This window comes from Macrobrachium rosenbergii, chromosome 6, assembly GCF_040412425.1.
Source record: "Macrobrachium rosenbergii isolate ZJJX-2024 chromosome 6, ASM4041242v1, whole genome shotgun sequence".
Taxonomy (NCBI): Eukaryota; Metazoa; Arthropoda; class Malacostraca; order Decapoda; family Palaemonidae; genus Macrobrachium; species Macrobrachium rosenbergii.
Window position 1 is genome coordinate 1,486,484 of NC_089746.1, and position 21,857 is coordinate 1,508,340.

The 21,857-nt window shown below is 44.1% G+C and overlaps 1 protein-coding gene across 2 annotated transcripts in view; it reads left to right on the top strand.

The window, feature by feature from the left end:
• LOC136839105 (uncharacterized) overlaps nt 1-21,857 on the top strand; it is a 153,864-nt gene that overhangs the window by 79,982 nt on the left and 52,025 nt on the right. For both annotated transcript variants that reach the window (XM_067104753.1, XM_067104752.1), the window contains exon 3: nt 10,754-11,170. In XM_067104753.1, the coding sequence (XP_066960854.1) occupies nt 10,754-11,170 (417 nt within the window). The remainder of the gene's footprint in view (nt 1-10,753; nt 11,171-21,857) is intronic.

Below are 21,857 nucleotides of genomic sequence, written 5' to 3' on the forward strand. Positions count from 1 at the left end.
GCCTGGTATACGGTATTGGTATATTTCCTAAGGCTTGCTTTAATCCGCCAAATGCTTTCTGTTGAGGTCCCTTCCACTCCTTGTTTTTGAGTCATTCCTTCTTTACTAGGTTGGTCAAAGAAGCTGCAAGATTTGTCTAGTTATTCACAGAGTTCCTGTAATAGTCTGTTAATCCTAGGAATGATCCCAATTTTGTTTGAGTCTTTGGCAGTGATGCGCTTCACCCAAGGTTAACCTGGGGTTCAAGGAATCCCACTTCACTTTATCTTGTGCTACACTTGGAAAGTTGGAGAATCATTCCTGCTTCCCCTACTCTCCTTGAGTCCTAAGTGTATTCTTCCCATGATGCAGTGTGAGTGAACACATTATCCACAAAATATTCAGTGTTCTTAGCTCCAGCTAGCATCTATTAAAAGTGGCTGCCAAGTTCAACAATCTGAATGGCTTCTTTGTTCACTTCCCCATCATTGTAAGCACGAAATCTTCAACTTTCCACCAACTTAAGCCGTATAGTCCATAAGATTAACCACTTCCTTGACTTTGTTTGGCCCTCTACAGAAACATCAGCATGTTTGCTTCTGCTGGTAATAACACTAACACTTTCTGTCCTACCTTGAACTGACAATCTTTGTTCCTCTTATATTACTGGTGCTTCTTGTGTCCCTGTGCCTCATAGAAATTCCCTGGTCAGTCAACACATCTCTTCAGATCCAACATGTGCTGGTAGATGGTGTGTACTTCATGCTCACAGTCTCCAGGCCGTAATTCCTGTATTGTCTTCATCATTCTTCCTCTGTTCTTTCATACAGTAGCTCAAATGGTGAAAATCTGGTGCCTGACTGCAGTAATTCCAAATGTTCAAACAAGATTGCTGGTAGAAATTTGTCCCAATTCTCTGGTCTTCCTTAAAACATCCTCCGCTTAGACTTCTGTACACTTTTGATCCTTCCACACAATCCATTACACCTTGGGTTGTATGGTATCACTAGATAGCTAAACCCTTCATCATTTCAAAAGTAAACTGGGTACCTTGGTCACTAAGCATTTCCTTGGGGAAATCCTACCCTGCTAAAAACTTCAAATAGGGCCTCTCATGGATGCTCGGTTTCTATCTTAAGTTGTGCCACGGCCTCTGAGTATCTCTTAGGATAGTCCACAGTTGTGAAGATGTACCTGTTTCCCTCTCCGACTCCGCCAACGTAGGTCTGATCAAGTCTACTGCTATTCTGTTGAATAGGTCCTCCATAAAAGGCATCCCTCTTAGTAGTATTTTGTTGGTACAGTGCGTCAGTGCAGTCTTTTGACAAAAGCTGCAGGACAACAAAATCTGCTGACATATGCAACTACTCCTGGTCAATGGAAATTGCTCGTTGTATGGTCTGCAGTCTTCTCAGCTCCAAGATGATCACCAGTGAAGGACTCAGGACCAATGTTATTACTTGGTTACAATATACTTTTAGCACTATGATTTGCTGGTATTTCTCCAGCTATCCAGACTTGGAAAGCTTGATATCATGTGTCCTTAAAAACTTTCAACTTAGAAGTTCCTTCATCCTGTATTCTGTGTCAGTCTTGGATGTAATCCACTGCTTGCCTAAATTTGGATTCGTATGCTGTGCCTCTTTTAACTGCTTTGCTCCTACATGCACGATGCTAGAAGCTACTGCTAGTGGCTTGATGTTGCAGCTCTCTTGCTGCACTTTGGTTCTGGTCTCAACCACTGCTGTCTAGGCATCAGCCTTTGGTTTCAGACCCAACCCTACATCATTCTCCTTTGGCCGATCCTTTTAGGTGTCTGTTCCTACAGCTTCTCAACCATCTCAGTCTCTTCTTATGGCCACTTTATGGTCCTTAGTAACTGGGATATTTCATGGAATAAGGCCATAAATGGAGTTATTTAGGCACAAAGCATATAATTCTTCTGCATAATATGAAGTCTTCACAATAATGTTTGCAACAGGATATCTACGGATACTCTTATCAGTGAATGTGCAGACCCATTTGCATCAATAATTTGGTCCTCAGTTACCAAATTTTACATAAACATGCACTCCTACAGTCTGTATCTCATAGCACAGTGAAGTTTTCCTTTCCCACATAATCCTCACTAAAAAATAAAATGTTACCCTTTCCTCGGTTCCTCAGATTTTCGTGCTTTTAACACTACAGGTAGTTCAGCTCCATCTGCCAGCTTCAGCTTTACCTTTTCGACATAGTCTTCCAACTTGTCTTTGTTGAGTTTTTTGCAAATCATGGAACTTCTGCTTGTCCTTATTTTTGATATGTAGACAGTTCTTGGCCAAATGTCCTGGCTTGCGACACACAAAGTACGTATTTTCACTCTTGTCTGTCTGCTTCTCCTCAGCCATCTTGCAGTCCTTGGGTGTGCAGATACTCCAGCTAGACCTCTTTATTGGCCTCTGGCATTCTACTAAGGTTATACCATGAATTTCTAAGTAAGGCTCAACAAGTTTCACCACCTCAGGAGTGTCCTTTGAAATATCTCTGTAGCTTTATTACAAACTGATAGGTATAGGACCTTGTTCTGGTTTAGTCTCAGAATTTCTTCCTAAATCACTCTTCAGTTATCTCACGTCTCTTCAAAAGTGCTCTCTCTAGGCTGTCACAGTGCCAAACTTGATCAGAAGGCATACTATGAAAAATTTGAAGATCCTTACTCATGCCTAGGCCAAGGCCAAGGCCAAGGCATGTGCTAGATATTGTCCTTCCCTTCCTTTCCCTTCCCTTCCTTTCAGTTTCTTTTACTTTTCCCTTCTTGCCATTTCTTTCCTCAGTACCTGTGTTGGGTGATGTTTTAATTCCACCTTTCCACTTCTTTCCTAAAGGCCAGTGGTAAATAATGTCATTTTCCCTCCCATTCTCTCTCCTTTGTTCATCAGCCCCATTTATGGATGATATACCGCAGTCCCTTTCTCTCCTCAAGGCCAGTACTGCTTTTAAATTTATTATTTCATTCCCCTCTTTTCCTTAAGATCCATGGCAGATGTGTTGTTTTTCTTCTTCATTTCTACATGCTTTAATAGCTGTGCTCAATGATATAATTTTATTTCTTGTTTTTTCCCTTTCTTTAGTCAAGACCAGTGCTGGATAATGATAGTCATTTTTCTTCCCTTCCTTTTCCTTCTTATCCTCCACATCAGCAATAAAAAATGTCATTTTCTTTACCACTCTTTTCCTTCTTATTTTCGAGTTCAGCAGTATATATAGATAATATAATTTTCCTTCCCATTCTCTTCCTTCTTATCCTCAAGACCAATAACAGATAAGGTCATTTTCCTTCTCATTCTTTTCCTTCTTATCCTTGAGACCGGTAATAGATATAATTTTCCTTCTCATTCTTTTCCTTCTTATCCTCAAGACCAATAACAGATAAGGTCATTTTCCTTCTCATTCTTTTCCTTCTTATCCTTGAGACCGGTAATAGATATAATTTTCCTTCTCATTCTTTTCCTTCTTATCCTCAAGACCAGTAATAGATAGGGTCATTTTCCCTCTCATTCTTTTCCTTCTTATCCTCAAGACTAATAAGAGATGAGGTCATTTTCCATCTCATTCTTTTCCTTCTTATCCTCACGACCAGTAAGAGATGATGTCATTTTCCTTCTCGTTCTTTTATTTCTTATCCTCAAGAACAGTAATAGATAATGTCATTTTCCTTCTCATTCTTTTCCTTCTTATCCTCAAGATCAGTAATACATAAGGTCATTTTCCTTCTCATTCTTTTCATTCTTATCCTCAAGACCACTATTAGATATCATTTTCTTTCTCATTCTTTTCCTTCTTATCCTCAAGACCAGTAATAGATAATGTCATTTTCGTTCTCATTCTTTTCATTCTTATCCTCAAGACCAGTAATAGATAATGGCATTTTCCTTCTTATTCTTTTCTTTTTATCCTTTAGACCAGTAATAGATAAAGTCATTTTCCTTCACATTCTTTTCCTACTTATCAAAGCCAGTAATCGATAAAGTCATTTTCCTTCTCATTCTTTTCCTTTTTATCCTCACGACCAGTAAGAGATAAGATCATTTTCCTTCTCATTCTTTTCCTTCGTATCCTCAAGACCAGTAATAGATAGTCATTATCTTTCTCATTACAGGCAGTCCCCGGTTTACGACGGTTCCGGCTTACGACGTTCCGAGGTTACGACGCTTTTCAAATATATTTATCAGAAATTATTTCCGGCTTACGACGCATGTTCCGGGTTACGACGGCGTCGTGACGCCGATCCGACGGAAGAAAGTTGGCCCCAAAACGGCAGAATAATCATAATTTGAAGGTTTTTTTATGTAAAACTCAATAATAATGCAGTTTACGTCGTTTTCAATGCACCCAGAGCATTAAAAGTAAGGTTTTCTTATGATTTTTGACGATTTTCCGGTTTACGACGATTTTCGGGTTATGACGCGGCGCAAGAACGGAACCCCCGTCGTAAACCGGGGACCGCCTGTATTTTCCTTTTTATCCTAAAGACCAGTAATAGATAAGGTCATTTTTCATCTCCTTTTCCTTCTCATTATTTTCCTTCTTATCTTAAGACCATTAATAGATAATATCATTTTCCTTCTCATTCTTTTCCTTCTTATCCTTAAGACCAATAAGGGAATAAGGTCATTTTCCTTCTCATTCTTTTCCTACTTATCCTCAAGACCAGTAATAGATAAGGTCATTTTCCTTCCCATTCTTTTCCTTCTTATCCTCAAGACCAGTAAGAGATAACATGATTGTCATTTCCCTTCATCCATTTTCATTCATTATCCTTTCTTCTTTCCCTTTTCTTCCTCTTCTTTAGGGCTAATCCGTACCCTTTTTTCCCCTTTTTACCTCAAGGCCAGTGTTAGGTAATAGTTTTCCCTCCCCATCTCTCCCTTGATTTTCCCAAGGCCAGTGTTAGGTATTATGTCTGTCTTCACCCTCGTTTCCATTTCTCTCTTCAATCCCTGTGTTGGATCAAATAGTGGTCCTTCTTCCTTTCAAGCTTTTTCTCAAGGCCAGTGCTACATAATATCATGTTACTTGACATATTTTTCTTTTTTGCAGTGTTAAAGCTAGATAATGTTATCTTCCTTCACACCTCTGTCTCTTTCTTTCCTCAAGGCCAGTGCTAGGTAATGTCAGTTTCTTTTCTTACTTGCTTTTCTTAAGACCTGTGTCAATGTCATTTGTTTCCACCCTCCCATTTCTTTTCTTAAGGCCAGTGCTAGATAATGTGAGTTTATTTCCTTACTTGCTTTTCTTAAGACCTGTGTCATTGTCATTTGTTTCCTCCTTCCATTTCTTTTCTCAAGGCCAGTGGTAGGTCTGTAAAGTTCCCACTCAACAGGTTTTCTATGAAGAACCTCCCGTTTTCTACGGTGCCTTCACAGCTGACCCTAGGTCGTGGTACTCAGCCTTTATTATCATTATGTAATTGTACATTTATTATCTATTCATTTTTGCCCTTATGCACAGTGTATGTGCCAGAGTATTTTTGTCTAGTCTGCTATTGTGAATTATCACGTTATCTGTATGTACCTGTCCCGTTTTATGTAGAGAATAGTTTTGACCTCAGGTCACTTGTATATTTTTGTACTGACGTCCGCGTATACGCCGACTTCCGCACACCGCTTCATAAGCAGGCCACTTTATAAGCGGGCCGCTTCCTAAATAAACTAGCAGTTCTTATCTACCTGCTCTTTCCTTCGCACCCTCTCACAGTGGTGACACCCAGAGGTTCTGAGAGCCATTAACGGACCCAAATGGCGACTTATTCTAACAGACTAACTACGGTGCTCTAACAAAGCGTTCAGGCGTTACCGACCCTCATCAGCAAAATCACCGGTGTCGTTAGCAGACCCTCACGGCACACTCCCAAGCGTGTATTGACGCGAGTGTTAACTCACACTCCAAGTGAGAGTGCGTAATGAGCATGGACGCGGACATTCCCTCCCACATACAAATAACCGCGAACTTCTTGGGGACAGACATCTCCCTCGTGCAACCCCCCTCTCGAGTCCTCCCCCACGCCAAAACCCGCACATTCCTCCAAGACAGTACCCGCTCCTCGCGTGATACCCCTCCTGACAGACCAACCGAGGGCTGCCCTCAGCATAAAGCTGCCGCCGTTCACCCACCAAAACCCAGCATCATGGCTCTACAGGGTCAAGGGGCAATTCAGGGTGGCAGGCCTGACCGACGAAGTGCTCAAGGCAGACATAGCGATCAATGCCCTACCAGAGAAGATATACAGAAAGGTCGCCCCATGGATGACGTCAACCTCGAGCCCTGCCACCTTCCAAAAACTTAAGGCCTCTCTCGTCAAGACCTGCTCCCTGCCGGTCTCCGGGAGGCGTCCGCCCACTGGCATCGAAGGTCAAGGCTGTCGCCAGGTTCCCCACCCCTACCTCCGTCAAGGGCGTACAAGAATTCCTCGGGATGGTCAACTACTACAGGAGGTTCATCCCCGGGGTCGCGCACACCATGGCCCCCCTGACGGAGATCCTCAAGGGCCATCCAAAGACCTTAGTGTGGGGCCCCGACCAGCAGCGGGCCTTCTCCCTGACGAAGGCCGCCTTGCCAAGGCAACAGCCTTGGCCCACCACGACCCCAACGCCCCCCTCCAGCTAACAACGGACGCCAGCAACGTCACCTGTGGGGCCGTCCTGGAACAGGTTGTCAACGGAGCCCCTCAGCCCATTGCCTTCTTCAGCAGGAAGCTCAGCCCCACCGAGTCCTGCTACAGCACCTTCGACAGGGAACTCTTCGCAGTGTACCAGGCGGTACGCCACTTCAAATTCCTCCTGGAGGGTACGCCCTTCACAGTTTGGACGAACTATCAGCCTCTGGTCCATGCCTTCACAAAGCTGGGGGATGCACGGTCCTCCAGGCAACAGCGGCATCTCGCAGCCATCACAGAGTTCACCTGCACCATCAAATACCTCCCTGGCAGGAAGAACCCAGTAGCTGATGCCCTCCCGAGGATTGAAATCAATGCAGTGCAGCTCGGGATTGACTACGAGGACCTCGCCTGGGAACAGGCCACCGACCCAGAGATTCCAGTTTACCGCACCGCCATCACGCTGCTGAAGTGGAAGTACGTGCCCCTCGCCCCTGGAGGGCCAACACTGCTGAGCGACGTAAGCACTGGTCACCCCCGCCCACTGGTGCCCGCCTCCCAGCGTCGTCTGGTCTTTGACGTCATCCACGGACTATCCCACCCCTCCGGCAGGACGACAGCCAAGCTGCTGGTGGAGAATTTCGTCTGGCACAGCATACGGAAGGATGCAACGGCCTGGGCAAGGCAGTGCATTCAGTGCCAGACCAGCAAAGTTGGGCGGCACACCGAATCGGGGGTGGGCGACTTCCCCCAGCCGGGAAGACGTTTCGGGCACATCCACGTCGATGTAGTGGGTCCTCTTCCCCCATCAGGAGGAGCTAGATACCTTCTGACAGTCGTCGACCGCTCCACCAGGTGGCCCGAAGCGACACCCATGGAAGAAGCCACCGCCAGTGCGTGCACTGAGGCCCTCCTCTCCAGCTGGATCAGCCAGTTCGGTGTCCCGGACCATATAACCACAGACAGGGGCCCAGCATTCCTGTCCGAGCTGTGGACCGCCCTGGCACGCCTGCTGGGGACCACTCACCACAGCACCACCACCTACAACCCCGCAGCCAATGGATTGGTGGAAAGGTTCCACAGGTCCCTGAAGGCGTCCCTCATGGCTCGTTGCACCACTGACAACTGGAAGTACCAGCTGCCCTGGGTCCTCCTCGAGCTGAGGACCACCCCCAGAGCCAACGGCGACCCATCCGCAGAAGAGAAAGTTTACGGAGAGTCCCTTGTGGTCCCACGCAAACTCATCACAGAGGACCAAGGCAGCCTGACAACACAGAGGCTCCGCAACAAGGTCAGGAAAGTTCGCCCCCCTGCCGGCGGACATATACCGACAGGATGCCCCCCTTCATGCCTCCCGGTCTATCCTCCACCACCCACGTCTTTGTCAGGAACGACGCCATATGCCCACCCTTAACCAGGCCCTACAGGGTGCCTTTCCTCGTGCTGGAAAGAAACAAAAAGGCATTCTGGGTGGCCACACTCCTGGAGGAGGGAAGTTGGTGGCACTCCCCAAAGCCCCCCGCAGGAAGGGACACCCCCTCAGCCCACCCCGCCCACAAGAAAATCTCGTGGGCGCCCCCGTAAGGCCTTGGAACCAGGCAGGGAAGCAACCAACCACTCCCATACACAAGACACCGAAGAAGTCGAACGCACCCCCCAGCTGACATCGAGAAGACGCGGCCCTCTCCGCCGCCCCAGCAGATACCTGCTTTGATCAGACGTTACCTACGTCTTTTGGGGGGGGTTGAGCATTGTAATGTCCCCGGTCAATGGGTTTTCTATGAAGAACCTCCTGTTTTCTACGGTGCCTTCACAGTTGACCCTAGGCCATGGTACTCAGCCTTTATTATGTAATTGTACATTTATTATCTATTCATTTTTGCCCTTATACACAGTGTATGTGCCAGAGTTTTTGTGTCTACTCTGCTATTGTTAATTGTCACGTTATCTGTATGTACCTGTCCTGTTTCATGTAGAGAATAGTTTTGACCTCAGGTCACTTGTATATTTTTGTACTGACGTCCGCATGTTGCTTTATAAGCGGACCGCTTCCTAAATAAACTAGCAGTTCTTGTCTACCTGCTCTTTCTTTCGCACCCTCTAATAGGTCATTTCATTTTCCTTCTTCTTTTCCTTTCTTTTTTCAAGGTCATTGTTAGATGTCCTTGTCCTTCCTACTTTTTTTTCAGCTTCCTTATTCAGGGCCACTGCTAGACAATGTTAGTTTCCATCCCTATTATTTGCCGTTCTTTCCTTGTCTTCTTCCCCATTTTTCCCTCAGTCCTTCTTGTTAGATCATCCTACTTTTCTATACCGTTCACTATATTTTGTTTCTCCAAACCACTGCTAGAAAATGGCAGGTTCTCTCCCCGTTTTCTTCCCTTTTTCCTCAAGGCCAATGTCAGATAACAGCTTTTAACGTTTCCTATTTATCCCTTTCTTTTCTCCAAGACTGTGCTACATATGATGTCATCCTTTGTCCTTGTTTGCCCTTTTCTTGCAAAGGCCAGCACTATTCTCCTTCCCCTCCTTTCCTTTGTTTCCTCGAGGCCAGTGTTAAGTGGTATTTTTGTTCCTCTTTCCCTTTTTTTTTTTTTTTGAGGCATTGTTAGATGCCATTGACCTTTCTCCTCTCCCCTTTTTGCTCAAGGCTATATACTTGATAATATCATTTCCCTTCCTTCTTCCATTCCCTTCTTTCCACAGAGCCAGTTTTTAGGTTTCCTTTCCTCTCTCACTCTTTTCTTTTCTTCCCTCATGGTAAGTGTTAAATAAATAACTTTTCATCCCCTGCTCTCACTTTTTTCCCTCAAGTCTTGTATTGGATAAAGTGTTCCTCCTTGATTCTTCCTCGTTTGTTTCCTCATGGTCAGTGTTGGGTAAGGTCATTTTCTTTCCTTCTTCTTTTTCATTTTTTCGAGTCCAGTCCTACATAAAAATGTAATTTTTCCCCTCTCGCTTTCCCCTGCTTTCCTCTAGACCTGTGCTTAATAATATAATTTTGCTTTCCCCTTTCCTTTTCTTTGAAGCAAGGCCAATGCTGTATAATGTCATATTTCCTCCTCCTCCTTTCCAATTTTGTTAGACAGTGATGGGTGATATCACTTTCCTTCCCATTGCTCTTCCTTTCTTACCTCAAGGCCAGTGCTAGGTAATGACATTTCCTCCCTCTTCCTTAAGCCCAGTGTTATGTCATTTCCTTCCCCCTTCTTTCTCTTTCTCTCCTTGAGGTTAGTGTTAGATGATATTTTCCTTTCCCCTTCATTCCTTATTTTTTCCTGAGGACTCATGCTAGACAATTAAACTTTCCTTCCACTTTCTCTTTCTTTCCTAATCTTGCCTTAGAGGCAGTGTAAGATAATATTTGCCTTCCCTCACCTCCCATTATTCCTTAAGGCCAGTTCAAGGTAGAGCCATTTCCACTCCCATGTTTTTCCTGTCTTTCTTTAAGGCCAGGTTTTGATAATGGCATTTTCCTTTCCTCTTTCTCTTCCATCAAAGCCAGTGCTAGGTAGAGTCCCTTTTTCCCTCTTCCCTCCTGTCCTTTCCTGATAGACAGTTACAGAAAGTTCCTTTAAGGCATTATGAAAGTCTTAGACATTTATAGTATTGTTTATTTTAGAATTAATTAATAAAGCTTGTTTAATTTTTCAGTATTTAAATTTCATTTTAAGTCAATCGATAGAAAATAACTAAATATTGCATAGTATTAGGCAAACAATGGAAAAAGAAGAGAAATTCATCAGATTGCCCCTAAAACCTCAGATACACTCACTGCTGTTATCCCAACAGAGAAACATTGGTTTGTATGCATGATGTTCAGGTTTAATCTGTTTTTCTTTGGCATCAACACAATAAATCATGACTAGAATATTCTCTGTCATGTTAAAACACTGATTGGTGAATGGAAATGTCCGATCGCATTGAAACTGAGTTGGAAGTAACCTGTGGAAAGCTTCCTCGAAAGTAAATCTGAGAAACAGTAAAGGAATACAATAATTATCATATTCGACAAAAGCCTAACAAAAAAATAAGATCATTATGAAGAAAGTAGAGTATACGGTTCCTTACAAGCTCATAATCTTCTAAACTCCGTTTTTGGTGTTGTGTGTAAAGTTTCACCTTTAAATATTACAGTTCACCAAGTTTAACTGCATCCAAGACATACCGAAGGAGTTCATAACCAAACACGTTCGTCTCCACGGGCACGTGAAATGGGTTGGTGTGTCACCTCCAGTGAACGCAGAGGCAGCAGCCTCCTGTGCACCACCCCTTCTTCCTTCACCTGTGAATGTCACAGCTGGCAGAAATATCAGGGACTCGGATAAACCTTCATCACAAAGCATTGATTTGACGTCGTCTGTTGTTGAAAAGCCATCAAATGCTGGTAGCAGAAATGGGAATGAAAATATGCAGCATGAAATGGCCAAGGGTTTGTGTGCGGATGACTATGCATTGGAAATGGGTACGCTGCAACAACCTCGGCTATGTAGTGCCGATCCTCAAGTCACCAGGATCGAATGTGAGGAAGAACTTTTCCCAGTGTACTTGCAGGTATGTTTCATGTATTTGTGTAGGATTTATTTTTCATGCAAAGCATGTTTTTTTTTAGGCATAAAGTCAGTAAGTTGATCTGGTTTTAATTGTAGCAGTTCTTTTATATATAAATATATATATACACATACATACATGCATACACACATACATACATATATACATACACACAGTGGGTCCCCACTGCATCACAATTCAGCATTGATGCCTTCAGTTAATTGCATGTTCTTCTGTGGAAATTATCTCTAAATAGGTCACGGAAAATTCACTAATTCATGGATTTTTTCATAGAGCAGTGTTCATTGATTGCTGTATTTTCTCTTTATTTTTGTGACTAAATACATTTTTATGATAAAAAAATTATTTATTTTCAGATATTAATATTAATGTAAACACAGGAAAATATCAATAAAAAGTTAAAGTAAAAACCTCAAAATCACGAAACGGCTTACTAATGTAAACATACCTCAGTTCAATCTCTCTCTCTCTCTCTCTCTCTCTCTCTCTCTCTCTCTCTCTCTCTCTCTCTCTCTCTCAGTATACATATCCTTTAACGAAAAAACACATCAAAATATCAATAAAATGTCATTTCACTTACAGAATCCATTTATACTGTATTATTATATTGATCTACTATCATTGTAATATGTGTGAAAAAATGATCGGCCCGACATTTGTAATTTTTTTACCAGTGTAAACATAATACCAGCTCTCTCTCTCTCTCTCTCTCTCTCTCTCTCTCTCTCTCTCTCTCTCTCTCTCTCTCTCTCTCTCTCTCTCTCTCTCTCTCCGTGATGACATGCTATTGGCTGGAAAAGTTGTAAGTAGCCAATCACACAGCTTGTAGCTCGGATGCTTTGTGTACGTACTGTCTAGTGTATGAGTTGTATTTTTGTTCTCTCTCTCTCTCTCTCTCTCTCTCTCTCTCTCTCTCTCTCTCTCTCTCTCTCTCTCTCTCTCTCTCTCTCTCTCTCTCTCTCAATGGAATGTGAATTACTGTATCATAAACATAAAAATAAAAACTAAAACTCCAAGAAGTTCACAATGCTTACGAATGAGTTCGTGCATACATAAGTAGGTTACAATTTTTTCATAATTTACATACGTATGCATGCTGTCATTCACATGCGCCATGAACTTCTTGGGGTTTTAGTTTCGTATTTCTATGTTTATGATACAGTCATTCATATTTCATTAAAGGATATGTACATTACTGAGAGAGAGAGAGAGAGAGAGAGAGAGAGAGAGAGAGAGAGAGAGAGAGAGAGAGAGAGAGAGAGAGAGAGAGAGAGAGAGAGAACTGAAGTAGTAGGCTCAATCAGCTTCTGAGAACGTAAACATTACAGTAAAGTGGCTGGACGATTATTTTTTTTATACATATTATGATGATAATAGATCAATATAATAATACAATGTGTATGCACACACTCATTTGTATGAATCATGAACTTCCTTAAAGTTTTAGTTTTGTATTTTTATGTTTGTGGTACAGTAATTCATATTTCATTAAAAGGTATGTACAGTACTGAGAGAGAGAGAGAGAGAGTTTTTATTACAAATTTAGTTGATTCAAAGTACTGTATGATTAACACACGCAACAGTACTCGAGAATACTTTATCACTGTTGATTGCATTTATAATTTGGTATTTTTTTCAGTTCATATATAATTAGGTAAAGTACTTAACTCTAATTGTGAATTCCCAGTGGTTTTCCTATCTGTAAAAAGAAAATGGGACAGCTTCAATCCTGCATGAGAGAAAATGGCTGTGCCTGAACATAGGGAACTTCATTAGCTTTCATGCATAGCTGTAAGCCTTAATGTTGTAAAATGACTGAAATTATATTAAAATGTTTTAGGATGATAGTTTAAGGTATACACCATTTGTTGTTTGAACTATTAAAATAGGCAGTGAACTATTAAAATATGCAGTTAAAAGGGTTTTGTTTTACAAGCTCTCGAAGACACACCATCTTCTTCATCAGGTACCGATGCACTGAGGAAATAACAGCTACTCTTGGGTGTATATATGTGCCTGCCCATTGATCTTCATCTCCTGCCCTTTCCAGCATTCTTCTTAAGAGAATGTTAGGTTCTGTAATCTTGGTTAGGCTGGCAATTATTTGAGAGAACTTATTATCCTTGATTGTTTCATTAACCTCTAAGACTGACCAAACACCTGTCGGTCCCTCAACATAGTAACTTTCTCTGCAGGTAACTTCTTGACATCAGAACATTTTTAAGTGTGGGAAGCTTTGAAAAATTTCCCTGTGATCAATACACCGCAGGGTAATTTGAATTAAATGGTAGCAGCTGACTCACTGATGGGTCAGGAAGTTGGGGAAAATTGGCTGTATGTTAGGCTTCATAAGCCTGCCAGGAAAAACCTCAGGTACGTTGTACTTAGATTCCAACTTCTTTTGTGACTGTGGTAGGTCCATTGCTACCGCTTTGGCCTGTCACTCGGGAGACCGAGGTTAGTTCATGGTGTTAGTGGGATTACCAGAAGAAAGCTCAAAATTGCTGGCTTTGTCATCTTTGGGTGGAGCTTCAGTTGAGTGCACACCATATTCCAGGTTGCACTCTATCATCCTCAGGCAATGAATTACTCTGAGGAGAAACTTCAAAAAAATTTGAAGATCAATGGAAGGGTGGTAATAGAGACTGAGATATATAGAAGGAGAGTGATGTAGTAAAGTCCCTCAACCTAGTCTTATCCGGACGCAGAATACACCAGGACTACCAGAGTATATCTGTGCAGCATGGCATATATTCAAAATCAAATCAAGGAGGTGCTTGCCACTGCCAGTATGCATAAATTGTAGAGAGACAAACCATAGAATTGCAACAAGTAATCCGTATGTGTGCATTGCAGTTAGGGTCATTAATCCTCCTCAAACCTGAACAACATTTACCAGCTAGAGAAGGAAATTCAGGCTGTAAGAGCAACAGAAAAGACCACACTTAATGAAGTAAAGGAGAAAGTCCTAAATAAGTGCAAAAGACGAGAGATAAACAAATCTGTAAGGTTGGCCAAAACTAAGTATGATCTTGCTGATAAAAACTAGGTACCCAGCAAAAATACCCCTGCATAGAAAATCTCAGCTGAGAGACATCCAACATTAAATGTGAGAGTACCAAAAGTCACTGGTGCAGCAAACTCTGTATAGGCTGGGCCATTGAGAAGAGACTGGACTTGCAAATGTGTGTCCTTCAGCACCAACTTCTATGGGTGCTTGCACCTATTCAGAGATAGAGCCATCAGCTATTGACCTTGCAAAACCAACAGGTATATCATCCTGCTTGGAAAATGCACCAGCTCTGATGACCAATGCTCCTTCTGTCTCCATGGAGACTGAAGAAGCAGCTGCTGGGAAGCCTTCATCAGAGATAGGTGTTTCAGCAGTTGATGATAAAGATTTTGGATTTTGGAAAGTGAAAAACCTGTCCAAAAATCCAGAAAAAACGTCAGTTAATGCTCCAATATTCATGATCATGAGAAAAACTGGGCCAAAATTTTAAGAGTGGGAACCTCACGAGTGAATGCAAAAACTCAAAGTCTCCCCCATGGTTCAGTGGAACTGCCAGGGGTTGAGAGCTAAATGGAAGAACTTAAAATGTTTATTCATATGGTATCCCTCATTAGAGCTGCACTGCAGGAGGCAATGATGGGCACTTCCATCATTCCAGTTATTTGAAATCATGATAGAACATTACTCTGTGTTTCTGTGACACCCTACAAATTCATCTACATTTACAGTCTGAATTACAAGCAATAATTATTACTTATCTCCTGGTGATCCTTTTCCAGTGGATGATTTCAAATCCTTAATCAATGAGTAAGTATTGCATATTTCCTGGTGATCCTTTTCCAGTGGATGATTTCAAATCCTTAATCAGCGAGTAAGTACTACTTATCTCCTGGTGATCCTTTTCTAGTGGAAGATTTCAAATCCTTAATCAGTGAGTAAGTATTAATTATCTCATGGTGATCCTTTTCCCAGTGGAAGATTTCAAATCCTTAATCAATGAGTAAGTATTACTCGACTTCTGGTGATCCTTTTCCCGTGGAAGATTTTAAATCCTTAATCAATGAGTATTATCTCCTGGTGATCTTTTTCCAGTGGGTGATTTCAAATCCTTAATCAATGTTAAGTATTACAGTACTTATCTCCTGGTGATCCTTTTCCAATGCAAGATTTCAAATCCTTAATCAATGAGTAAGTATTACTTATCTCCTGGTGATCCTTTTCCCAGTGGAAGATTTCAAACCCTCAATCATTGAGCTTCCTTCTCCATTTCTCCTTTCGAGTGATATGAATGCTTGCAGTCGTTTTTGGGGATATTTTATCAGTAATAAACGAGGAAATCCCTCTTTACTATTGCTGAAACATTGATCGTAGGAATATTAATACATGTGAATCAACTCATTCCCATATTCAGAATAGTACATTATCTGCTATTGACCTCTGTAACGTAATGATGATTCAGTCACTGTTGCCAGCTGAGAGATGATGGACAATAGGTACATTTGTCATCACCTCCAAAGGCTACCACAGTGGAGGATACACAAGGCTAATTGGGATTTATATTTTGAGTAAAGTTCAATAATAGCTTTACTATTAGTGAGTTTCTTGTTATAGAAGATGCCATAGAACTGCTTAACAATACCTTATCACAACTGATCCACAGTTTATTCCTAGAATTAAAGAAACGTTTGTTAACTGATCTGTACCTTGGCGGAACTTTGAATGCCTCGTGGCCTTTAGAACGACGAGAGCTGCTAAAGCAAGGTATAGGGGACACAGGTGTAACCATTATTCAGGCTGAAACTTCAGAGATCTTGTGAAGGATGCTGTCTCATATTTCTGTCAACTATAAACACAAAACTCCACTTACCTGGTCTGGAAAGTTTGTCCTTAGTGAACCATCAGTACTAAAAAGTAAACATTGAAAAAGTTCCTGATCCCTCTGTAGGGGGTGACACTGTTGCTAGTCACTTTGCTGATGTATCAGAGTAATCCCATAACAAGTCCTATGCAGACTACTGCAATAGAGAAGAATTGAGAGTTATTGATTTCACTCCATACAAGCAGGACCCTTACAATTTACCTTTCTCCATGAGATTGTTTGAATAAGCCCCAGCATTTGCTGAAGACTCTGCACCTTGCCCAGATGAAATCTCACATTCATTAAGTATCACAAATCAGTATGTATATAAGGGATTTTGACAAATGAAAAATCTATTTCTGAGGGAGGACCTGTGTCACCCGGTGAAATTCCCATTAAGCACGAATTTCTAGGTATAAATATTGCTAAATATACCAGAGAAAAAAGCTATCAGGAATGCTGGGGTTACTACCCCCAGATCGATCATCTATAATGAAATAGACGTCGTTATAGGTAAGGGTGAGTGAATATTGCCACTGCCACAGGACTGTACTCTGTAGACAACCCAATGTCAAAAACCCCGGAACGTGAAGGGCCGACCCAACGCCAGCACTCACCGGTCCGCTAACCAATGACCCCAGCGCCATCTGTACCCATTCCAGGCTAGCACCTACTTAACAAGCTTGGTATGCCTAACAGGGGGGGAAACCTGGAATCTGGGAGGGTCAGCAGGTGACACAGGTCCTCCCTCAGAAATAGATTTTTCCTTTGTCAAAATCCCTTTTCTGGGTTTCTCGACCTGTGTCAGCCGGTGAAATAACCTTTCAGCACTTATTTCAAGGTAAAGCTATTGCTAAATATACCAGAGAAAAGCTAAAAAGCTAAGCCGGAGTTACTACCCCCGGTGCGAGCTCCATGGTATGGAGTCGTGTATGAGAAAGGGTGAGATTGTCACAATCACAGGCCTCCGCCCTGTAAACCTTCCCAATGTCAAAAGTCCTACAGAGTGAGGTGCCGTTACATACCCCCGCACCACTCGCGGACTGTAAACAAGCCGGCGTCACCCACATTCCACTTTTAGCACGCGTTCGCTATTGTTGTGCTTCTTATCGTGTGCGCTTTTGTTGAATTCTCAAGCAATGGCATCTTCATTGGATTCCTCACCTAAGTTGAGTACCATCTCTGTGTATTACTTTGGGTGGTTGAGGTGTTTTATTTCCCCCTAGTTAAATAATTAGGAGGATTTATTGCCAGTCTCATCCCCATCGCTTCTCGACGCCATGTGACCTTATGTCGGTTCGGGACTTTAGGTCGGGCTTATTCCCCGTCCTTTTTTGTTTTGTACCCTTTTTGTGTATTATTTATATATATATTCAATTGGGTTTTATATAATTTATCACCCTTCTCTGGGGGAAGTCTCTATTATTGTCGTTTAGGCTTCGAGTTTCCCTCTCGGGCCTATCCGCCTTTATCCCTTGTTATACACATTATAATTTGGACAATTGCTTCCTCCAGGGTTGGGATGTTTTGTTTGAGATGGTACGTTTATGCTTATTTTGCTTATTTTATGCCAAGCGCACGGATGTCTTTGATATTTACTGATATTATCTGAGAATTTTTTGTCTGGAAGGTCGGCCATTTTCCCTCCGCGCTCATATCGCGTGGGGCTTGGTCTTCCTTTCTACATGCGCTTATGATTATTTAGATCATTTCATTTTGCCTAGGCTAAGTTAACTGTAAGTTGGTGGAGTAGATACTTCTCCTGGGTTTCCTTCCCCAGTCCCCAGCTGGGTAAGGCTAGCCTAGGCTATGGCTTGGCGGTCTCCTACTGGCTAGGAGAGGGCTCTGTGTGTAGGGGGATTCATGTTGGCTTCCCTTTATGTGGCGTTGGTTGGTGAGTTGGGCTGACGCTTTTCCCTCTCCCTATTTCGGCCTTTCCGTTTAGTCTTTACAGTACTAAATAGTTAAGCTGGAATAACGAGGGTCCCTCGTGTTGCCTTCTCCTTCTGAGCCACATCTTCGGGTTATTCTCCACTTCATGTTTTACCCCTCCTAACACATTCTCTCGCCTATCGCCTTTCCCCCTCCACCCTCTCCCACCCTTGGTTAGCTTTCATTTATATGTTATCTTACCAAGGCCGAGATTTATCCTTTCCTTTCGCCATAGCCTATATCCCCTCCCTCTGCATTGAGTGGCTGTTCTCTCGTCACCTGACCTTATCCGGTCATTCCTTCGGAGACCACAGTAGGGGACCGGGGTGCTCCACACCCCTGTTTCCCATCCCTTTCTTTGCTTTGTCCTTGAGTGTTCCCTTTCTTCCTCTCTCTCAGTATCGTTCGTACATGTTCGTCCGATCGTAGAGAGGGAGTAGGTTCTCATGGTGCCCGGGGTGTGCCTACCCACTCCCTGGTAGCTACCAGAGTCCCACACTCATAGCCTATATTATCCCCTCCCATTCTTGTGTCAGTACGCGTCTTTTCCCATCCGAGACACCTCGGGTGGGGAGATTGTGTTCAAGTTGCCAGTTGGAGTATCCCACCTGACTGTCTTCTGTCGTTCACACGGTACGACACTTATATTTGTCCTCTTCAAGTACACCTTTTCCCAGTATCTTCTCTCCACCAGCTATTTATCTTGGTGTTTTTCTCTGCTTGGTGGCCGGATGTCCTTGTTTCCCCCACTCCGGTGGGGACGGTGTTTGGTCGGACGGTGTTCACTACACCTCCTCCGCCGTCACCGTTTTAAGTACAAGACTCTCTCCGGCCCCAAGTGGGAAAAGTATACCTTATAGTTAATCTTTCCCTAGTCGCAGATGTTTTTGCTCACTTCACATATATACACGTATTTTATACGTTTTTTACTTATTGATATCTACCCTTGGCTCCGGATTAACTCCGGCGGCCCCATGCGGTGTTATTACATATCCTAATAGGCCCGTTAACTTCCCGGTTTACTCCGGCGGGTCCTGTCCGGATATAGTTTTATATATATATATGTGTGTGTGTGTTCATTTATTATTATTTAATATTGTAATTAACTATCCTTTTGGGACCTTTCCCGTCGCTCCGGATTAACTCCGGCGGTCCCTCTAGGTAGTTAATCATGTCGTTCCAGTAGCCCCCTTTTTCCCCGGTTAACTCCGGCGGGACCTACTTGGATAACTACTATTCTAAGACACTACTCCGGCAAACTACTCCGGCAGTCTTATTAGCATACTCATTTATCGTTCAACTTACAGATGGTGCGTTGTCAGGAGCAGGGGTGCACCGCTGTGCTGAACCAGGCCAGCGGGCATGAAGTCTGCAGGTCCCACTCCGGCTGCGCAGTCCACGTGGGGGACCTGACTGTTTGGCACCCAGACGGTTGTGAAGTGTGCTACGCTCTATACGAGCAGGTTCTGGATGAGTCGGTAAGAAAATCTTCCACTCCCGATTCACGTTTAACCTCAGTTTTATCTTTGATGGATAATTGCAACATATTCTCCTTTTAGGAGGCTCAGTCACCTGTCTTTCTTTCCCCCTTTCAGATTGACCGCAGCTCCCGGGACTCCGCTTTATCGACCCTTAAGTCCTGGGTCGGCGGCTTCGGGAGGAACGTCGGGGCAGGGAAACCCTACATCCTCTGCAAGGAAGTTTGCAACGTTCTCTTCCCCGGCGCCTGGATCTCGGCTTCAGTTGCGGATGAGATAGCCGCCCCCTTAATCGCCGGGATCCGGGAGATGACGCAGCCCTCCCAAGAAGAAGTCGCTGCATGCGGTATTGTGGCGGAAGACGTTGCGGCCCTCAACCTCAATCTAGAACCCATGAACGTAGACTTGGAACAGCCAGGTAAGGGGGTAAGTGAGGCAGGTGATCTTTTATTCAGTTCTCCCTCTTCTACTGCTTCTTCCTTCAGAGGATTTGTGAAATCCTCTTGCCTTATGGACGGTGCAAGGTCTACCGTCCCTAAGGTGAAATCTGTAAAGAAAAAGACCTTGAAATCCCAGAAAGTCCGCTCCGAGGTTCCCTCGAAGACGTCACGGCCCCCTAGCCCCGTGCCGTCTACGAGCAAGGCCTCTACTTCTGGGAAGGGAGCATGGTCAAAGCACAGTAAGGAGACTCCCACCCCTCCTTCATTTGACGCGAAGCGTTTGCTGAGCTTCTTATGAAGCAGTTTGACAAGAGGTTGACGACAAGCTGTCGCAATTCTCGAATCAGCTGTCTTCTTGAGCGAACGCTCCGATGCTCTCCTTATCAGAGGAGGTGAAGTCACAGAGGACTTTGATCTCCGGGTTTATGAGTGGCGGAGCGGCCAACAAACCCTTCTCCGTCCCAGATACGTCCAACCTGCCCCCTTTCGATAAAGGGAACCCCTGGCGCCTGACCCTCTTTGGTCCCCAGCATGAGGGTACCCTCACTATTGAGGGCTTAGGCACTCGCAGGTTGGAAGAACTGGAATTCTTCCCTCCCAACCTGAAATCTCCTTACGCAGGTTATGCCAGGCTTACGGAGGAGGCTTGGATCCGGTCCGATAAGGTCCCAAAGGAGACGGTCATCTTCCCGGGGGACCAGGCCCAATCAGCCCTACTACGGACCTTGTTGGAGTGGCAGGCGGAGAATACAAAGCTCACTCCGCAAAAGGTGCATTTACCATGTTCTCTCTGGGGAAGCCCTCCCCACTCCATGCACCTCTAAAGTCGCCTCCCTCACCAACCAAGCTTGCGTGGAGGGCAAACCAGTTCCTCATCTCCGGAGATAGATCCCACATCGCTAGTCTTACCCGGAGATTCCCAGTATTGGGAAGGCAACCCCGGATACCTTTACGGTTACCCGGCTGGACCCTGACTGCGCCTCTAACCTCTTTAGTGAGCAACTCCCAGAATCCCAGAGTCGCTCCTGAAGGCCAAGCAGACGCTAAGGACAGACTTAGTAGGTCCTTAAACTCGTTGACTTTGGCAGAGGCGACATCAGTGGTATACTGCAAGGATCCTCTTTTCCAGGTGTTGACGAAATCTCTCCTGGGAAGTTTCCAACAGGACCTCTATGATTTTGTAAAGGCCCGATTGAACTGCCGGAAGCACATCTTTTCGCAGCTTCCATCCGTCATGAGCCTAACAGGCTCATAAAAAGCTCCATCTGGGGAGCTAACCTGTTCCCCAGGGAAGAGGTTGACGCAGTCCTAGCAGAGGCAACTAGGGCCAACCAGAGTCTCCGCTCCCGTTGGGGTTTGTCCTCCAAGAGGAAGCAATCAGAGCCTGCCGGAACTCACCCTAAACAGGGGAAGAAGTTCAAGAAATTCAAGCGGCTCCCGACTCAGACAGTACTACAGGCTGTCCAGGTCCCCGGCCCTGGACATCCCTCAACCTCCCAACCTCAACCTCAACCTCAGTATGTGCTGGTTCAACCAGCCCATCAACCTCTCGCTGCTCCTTCTTACGTATCCTCCCCCAGCTTATAATGCCTCTTATGAAAGCCAGGGGCATTTCGGTCAATCAAAATGCAAAAGGAACGAGAGCTAGAGGGTACTTCAGAGGTAGAGGTTCATCCCGCTCCTCCTCCAAAGGAAGAGGAGGCAGGGGATCTAGAGGAGGCAGGCCCTCTCCCGCACAGTGAGATATCTCAGGTAGGCGGGAGGTTGTACCATTTTCGGGACCAGTGGAGCTTCAGTCCCTGGGCCCAGAGCATAGTCTCCAAAGGATTGGGGTGGAGTTGGATCAAAAGTCCTCCCCCCCCCGATCAGGTTCCATCAATCACCCTCCAAGGCTCTGAAGGACTTTGTGAAAGATCTGTTAATAAAGAGGGCAATAAAGAAAGCGAGG